At 39.3% G+C, this 6,407-nt stretch overlaps 2 protein-coding genes across 2 annotated transcripts; both read right to left on the reverse strand.

Annotated features, from left to right (window-relative positions):
• Positions 1–372: 372 nt before the first annotated feature.
• Positions 373–3,023, reverse strand: LOC116616128. Its single transcript, XM_032378023.1, has 5 exons — positions 2,917–3,023; positions 2,211–2,293; positions 1,669–1,930; positions 1,264–1,429; positions 373–596 (listed from the first exon to the last, which is right to left on the reverse strand). Exons 2-5 carry the CDS (start codon positions 2,290–2,292, stop codon positions 507–509), a joined length of 600 nt encoding a protein of 199 aa, XP_032233914.1. The 5' UTR covers position 2,293; positions 2,917–3,023; the 3' UTR covers positions 373–506.
• A 914-nt stretch (positions 3,024–3,937) lies between these two features.
• On the reverse strand, positions 3,938–6,394 carry LOC5509175 (MRN complex-interacting protein). Its single transcript, XM_001629674.3, has 3 exons — positions 6,228–6,394; positions 5,559–5,856; positions 3,938–5,253 (listed from the first exon to the last, which is right to left on the reverse strand). Exons 1-3 carry the CDS (start codon positions 6,285–6,287, stop codon positions 4,553–4,555), a joined length of 1,059 nt encoding a protein of 352 aa, XP_001629724.3. The 5' UTR covers positions 6,288–6,394; the 3' UTR covers positions 3,938–4,552.
• Between the last annotated feature and the right edge of the window lie 13 nt (positions 6,395–6,407).

A 6,407-nucleotide genomic window follows, 5' to 3' on the forward strand; every position in this document is an offset into this window, starting at 1 on the left:
AAATATTATTTTGTCCTCATATTTTCATTAGGTCAGCCCCCCTTTAGCATAAAGCTACCTCAACATCCCTCATATGCGAGGTCTATTGTATTGACACATATTCTCCAGGGACTAAAACATGACACAATTCGCAAGACGCAAACTTTGTTTTAGTTATAAACAATGCGAATGGCCCCAGCACATTACCTCCTATTCATTTATAATTCCTCCTTGAATTTTTTCCGTAGTAGGTCTTCCGTAATAGTTGGTGTGTTACAGCCTGAGTATCATGCCTTCTAGAAAGAGGGCAAGGGGGATTCCCCACCCCTCCCCCTCCTACCAAAAAATAAGCCTTCAACTCAGGTTAGTGGTATCAACGATCAAAATGACGTGTTCGTTATTTCAACTAGTTTTATTACTCTATGAACCCAGAGTTATTACATTTAAAGTCCTTTGAATATAGTCCGCACTGTCATATACTGTGTATATGCAGCCCGGATTGACACTAGTTCTTGTACAGCTGGAATTCAGCGATGGAAGACGACACTTGCCTCAACACAGGCGATGGGCCTACCGCCCGATGAGATCACCAGTTTTCCAGTACCCCCAGCTCTTTTCTGAGAAAAAAAATCGAAAGCATAACAGGCCATAAGACCAACCACAGACATCACCTTTCCCAACCAAGTAAGGGTAGAGGCTAAGAGGAAATTACGGATATGTTTGTTACCAATGTATTCATTATATTAATTTGGTACTTGCCCAAGGAGCGGTAAGAGAAGGCGCTTTTTAAAGGCCAAATCATAGCCTCGTTCCTATGCTAAATGCGCACGCAGCCACCATGCCTAAACACGGTATATTCCGCACTTCGTAGGGATACCTGTGGTTTTTGTTGTGCGCTGTATGCTCGTCCCTCCCCTCCCCCAACTTAGAACTGTAGCCGTATCTATTGCTATTCATGTTCGCGATATCAATTTGACTTTATTTAAAGCGACATTGTTACTAGCCTGCTAGCTCTGATTCGAGGTTGTTCGGAAATAGTTTGTTTATAATATTGGAAATCCTGTGGCGCACGCTAAGGCCGAAAAGCGCTGTGGCGAGGGTGCCAAGAAATGTATTAAAAATCTATGAGAGCCGGCTAGCAGGCTACATAATAACAGGTGTGTGTACAAAGGTCGTACAAACGAGAGGATCATTCAAGTCATCAAAAAATCGTATAAACGGGGGGATTATTCAACTAACTTTACCACAGCTCGTAGAAACAATGTATTTATTAAACTCTCTCACCACAAAAGGACGCGCAAAAGCTGGGACCTGTGTCCAGAGGTTTGGAACAGGGAAAATGTGATCCCTGCCGAGAAGATTACGGTACTGTCCTGGGGCGAGAGGACAATCGAAAGAGCTGCCTGTCAGGAACTTCTCCATCTGGGAACAATCGAGTTTACTGTAAGAACTGAAAGAATAATGCACAACTTTTAAGGCAAAGACAACCAGTGATCTTGTAGATGAGTCCGTGTGACGTCACCGGCCACAGGAAACCCGGTGGGAATGACTAGGACTACGTGGCTACTTGCTATGACAAGTGCAAGGGGCCTGGGAAGAGCCAAACCCGAAAACGGAAAGATTGGAAGATGGTTTCCTGTGACGTCACAAAGGCCACAGAAAACCCGCTCAGAACTGGCTGACACTTACCATGACGGGAGAGGTTTTGGGACAAGTGACTGACAGTTGATAGAAATTGCATGGTGACCAAGGAAGCCCATGTCCGCCCAGGCCCTGGGGAAACTTAGAGACAGACTAAAAGTCGCGTCCGACGGAAGCCTGTCTTTCACGTCCACGTCTAGGTACACATAGATGCCACTGTGACCGCTGAGCGGGAGGGAGTACAGCTGGCGATTGGTGTTGCGGTCCATCATGCGAAAACGCACGAGCTTTAATACTTCATCGCCTCTATCTGTGGGAGAGAAAGTGAGAAAGTTATGAAAAAAGCCAAGGCTCATGTAGAAAGAGGACGGACTTACGTTGTAAGTGGCTAGAGTTTGCTCGAGTTTTTTTTTCAACAACTTTCTTCCGCACCTATACTCTCAACTCCCCTCCCCCCCCCACAGTATAGTGTTAGCCAAGTACTTATCAATGTACTTTTAATTACACCCCTAAAAACACCCTCCCTCCCCCACATTACTATCCAAGGTCTCTCCCCTTCCCTCCCCCCCCCCCAAATCCCATGTACTTACTGAAAGAAACACAGTCAAGAGCGTACGTTGCGCCAGCTAATGACGTCATAAATAACAACACGGAGACAAGCTTCGACTGCATTCTGGGTTAGAAGAGCATTGACAGTTTGTAAAGATGTGTGGACATGTGTCAAGACACCCACAAGTGAAGCAAAGAAAACTTCATCACAAGCGGAAAGGATTGATTCTTTCTTTCTGTTGCCTTCAGCTTGTCAATTGCGAATAAAAGTTGTCAGTTGCGGAGCTAGAGCTACGTTGTTCTATACTTTCTTAAAAAAAGAAAAACTAAGAATGGCATATTACAAATTTGAAAAACAAGGCAAAAAGGACGAGTGATTCTTGGTCATTTGAAAATCTCTGTTAGTCTGAAAATGATGTTATTGCTTGCTAAGGAAGTAACACGAATTTTCAAAATCGCCTTCTTTTCCATTAATTGCAACATAAAACCACTGCAACCAAGGCATAAGACAATGTAACTGTGAGGAGCTTGCGAGAAAAGGGTATCCCAGCCAAAAAAATACAATCTGGGTAAAAGCTTTTACAAGCATTTCGAGTAACTATTTTCTAAAAGTGTTGTCGGATAGGTTTTATATGAAATACAAAGTAACCAAATATCATAACGATATCCTGAAATAAATGTATTCGCGGAATGGATCAATCCCTTTCAAAACTAAATGTTGTTTCTATTTTTTCTTTTTTATCTCACCTTATTCGTTATTTCCTCTGATGATTATGTCGGGTCGCCACGATTGTGAGCAATACACACAATACTGAGAGACTCTTGAGTGATAGAGACTTACCTAATTAATCTTGATTGGAAACCGGGATATTATTTAAGTAGCTTGACTGGTTTTCATTTTCAAAGTCTCGATAATGTCCTTGTCAACATGGAAACCAATAAAGTCTAACATGTTTATTTTGGGAAACAAATAGATTGTCTCAAATAAGATTTATACCATTTCTGTCGGTATTATAAAAATGTCTAACAAAAATCGGCAATGTTCATATTTTTTAGGTTACTTAGATTTCAGTGAGGATACACTGTTTTTTTTATAAGAACCTTTGTTATAAGAACGTCTAAGGCTGAGATTTCATCAAATTTTAAGAACAACCCTATTATTGCTATTGATCATTGGTGTAATTCTCTTCCTAATAATTCATTGAGTATTATATTCTTATATACACTAAAATTTAAGAACACCGTTATGAACGTATTCAGCCTTAAAATGTAAAAAAATATAAGAACGGCCCAGCCCCAACTGAAAATTTAGACGTTTTGATAAAAAAGAGTGTAATACCCTCTTGATAAAATTGGACAAAAAAGGGTATTCTCTTTCAACCACTTGTTTCTTAAAGTTTGATAAGGTTACGGATATCGGTTCGAAAGTAATAGAAATGGTGCGGATATAATTCTCGAATCTCCCTTGTACCCGGAAATGACTTTAAACACTTGAAGAACAAACATGGCGGTAACAAATCTAGTTACCCTGTCACACTGTGTATAAAAGACGTTTTTTTCAATTTCACAAAGTTTACTTAGAAACAGTAATCTGACAACTAACAAAACTCTAACTTTACTTCCCGGAGGAGCGATATCTTAAGCAGTATGTTGAACGAAAACTGGAATGTTAACCCTCAAATCGCAGAAATTCTTCTCTCTCCACGTCAGATAATTAGAGCGAATAAAAATCTAAATCTAAGCAACAAGAAATTATACAGCATTGAAGTACTTGTTCAAATACTTTTAATCTATATTGATTAGCAAAGCAGCGATAACTACCATAAAGTAGACCGGCTACCGTTTTTTAAATACAAGGCCGTTCACTTTATCAAATAGACCACTTTCAAATACTTGCCATTTCTATATTGAATGAGCAACCCTCCAATAAAATACTGGTAACCTAGTATATAAAGAGGGTCCAAGATTAGAAGGTGCAAGAGAATATATTCTGTCTTCTTCCAACCTTACACCAAATGTTCTTTTTATTTTTTACCTCGTTTATTTTGTTTATAATCGTGTTGTGTTGAGTAAATAATGTCATGTAAAAATATTTTTATTTGCATTTGTGGTGTGATAAAACTTTGAGTTGGATGATTATAAGTTTAATTTTTAAAGCGGGGTCCCTGGGCCGTTTTCACATTTAAGCTCACCACCGAAATTGTGGTTACTCAGGTGAATTTTTATTCGCATTTTGGACATGATGGTGAAACTCCAAATCGAATGGGTGGCCAAAGTGGGGCCAATGAGGCCTAGCGACGGCTGAAAATAGAGCCTATTAAAATAATCCTTTTTAAGCTTGGGCATAAGGGCAGATATGCCACAGGTTTATTCTAATACCACGTCACACTTTCCACCAATCCTCACCCAGTTCCTCATCGATAGAAAACAGAAGATCACTGGCACTATCAGTATACATTCTATCACTAACATTTTTAACATGGACGCCAAGGTCAGTCTTGCTTTCACATGTAAAATTATTGTCATCATAACACAATAATAATGCTGAGTCATCAGTTGACAGACATGGTTCCTCATCACTTTCATTCTCGCTGGTTTCCTTGTTTGTCGCCGGATGTAAAAATCTGTCCCATTTCGAGCTCTTGTTGTTGCTCTCAGCTGAGCGAGATGCAACAACTTGTTTTTTAGCCTGTGTTGCTGTTAGATTAGGAGAATTATTTCTGGCTGCAGCATGGACTGCTTCTCTTTTTAAAGGAAAAGTTTTCTCAGTTCCATAGGTCCTTGGATTGGTCCAAGAAGGTCTACCCAATACAACTTTTCTGCAAAGAGAATTTTGTTTTTCCCCTAATTGTTCTCTACAATGCTTTCTTGGGTGGATATTTCCCTCCATGCAAATTCCTTCTGAAGCTTGCACAGATTCATTTATTGAATCTGCACGTTTGTTGTAGCTGTTTGCTTCCTTGTTTGACCAATTACCTCTTGCTTTGGATAATTTCGTTCTCTTTGCTGGACGAGCCTCAAATAGTTTTTTGTCTGTAGTGACAGCAAATCCTTGCCAGCGTATATCATCATCATTCCCATCATCTAGGGTTAGAGTTATACATCTTTTTAATGTCATTTTGTATGTTCATTCCAAAGAGAATACAGTATACCTTGGATAAGTTATTGCGCCTTTCTGAATTCCCAAACCATTAACTGAATCTCCCCTGAGGACACCCTGTTAAGACCAGTTTTGCTTATGAAAAAGGTGTCCCAATTCCATTGTTATTGCATATAATAATGTACTTAACCTCTATTAACAATCAATAACACAGCCACATTGGTCTAAGCCAACCCTCCCATGTAACATTGACACCAATAAGTGACAAAAAATCCTAATGATTGCTTACCCATATCAACACGTTCAACGAATCTTGACCACTTGCTTTCAGTAGATCCATGCTGACATCTCTCATCTTGCATATCATCACCAATGTCACCCTGTTTCACGTCACCCTCAGCATCATCTTCTATGCATGCAGCTTTGAAGTCCTCTTTTGCAGCCAGACCCTCCGCGATTTCTCCTTGGATCATATTCAGTTTCTGCACATGTCTGCGGCAATCAGGGGCGGAGCCTCGAGCATGAAGCTTTTTTATTGATTGCTTTTCTCCACATATTTTACAAGCCCACTTTTTGGCTTTTTTTACCTGTAATGATACAAAATAGATAGGGTATCTAACCATATTTTTGTTATGGATAGAGAAAATTATGTAGGGTAACCAATTTTAGAGAAATAGAAAGTTAAAAAAGAATAAAGTAAGTAAGTAAAGACATCTTCATATTGCAATTTATCTTATTAGCATTTTCTTGGGAATGCATGTCATTCGAAAGACCAAAGTGAAGTCCAAACAAAAATATGGCTTTTTATTTGCAAATTTATTTGCCTATTTTTTTTTACTCAATTTTGGCAAGGAAAAAAACAAAATGGTAATCAAACCAGTTATAAGAATTGCTACACTCGTCACTGAAACAATCTTCCTCAAGAATTGCTTCCCTTTCAATCAAGCACAAAACAAACCTGATGGACTTGAAACGTCTTACACTGATAGCATCTCAGAACCATGAATTCCTGAACCATTTTATCTAGCAAGAAACCCGTTTTAAGGTTTAAAAACAGACACGGAAAACAAATAAACAAACAAAATGGCGGGCAACATTCAAAAGTCGCGCGAAAAATGGAGACTAGTACTTATTCTCC

Source organism: Nematostella vectensis, chromosome 5, assembly GCF_932526225.1.
Source record: "Nematostella vectensis chromosome 5, jaNemVect1.1, whole genome shotgun sequence".
NCBI classification, from domain to species: Eukaryota; Metazoa; Cnidaria; class Anthozoa; order Actiniaria; family Edwardsiidae; genus Nematostella; species Nematostella vectensis.

What these genes read in the sequence shown, in the direction of transcription:
- LOC116616128 (XM_032378023.1), bottom strand. Translation starts at nt 2,292, where the DNA reads ATGCAGTCGAAGCTTGTCTCCGTGTTGTTATTTATGACGTCATTAGCT. An exon ending in TCTTGACTGTGTTTCTTTCA is followed by an intron (nt 1,931 to 2,210) that starts GTAAGTACATGG and finishes TCTCTCCCACAG; the next exon opens with ATAGAGGCGATGAAGTATTA. An exon ending in CCAAAACCTCTCCCGTCATG is followed by an intron (nt 1,430 to 1,668) that starts GTAAGTGTCAGC and finishes TTATTCTTTCAG; the next exon opens with TTCTTACAGTAAACTCGATT.
- LOC5509175 (XM_001629674.3), bottom strand. Translation starts at nt 6,287, where the DNA reads ATGGTTCAGGAATTCATGGTTCTGAGATGCTATCAGTGTAAGACGTTT. An exon ending in AGACGTTTCAAGTCCATCAG is followed by an intron (nt 5,857 to 6,227) that starts GTTTGTTTTGTG and finishes GTATCATTACAG; the next exon opens with GTAAAAAAAGCCAAAAAGTG. An exon ending in CGTTGAACGTGTTGATATGG is followed by an intron (nt 5,254 to 5,558) that starts GTAAGCAATCAT and finishes CTCTAACCCTAG; the next exon opens with ATGATGGGAATGATGATGAT.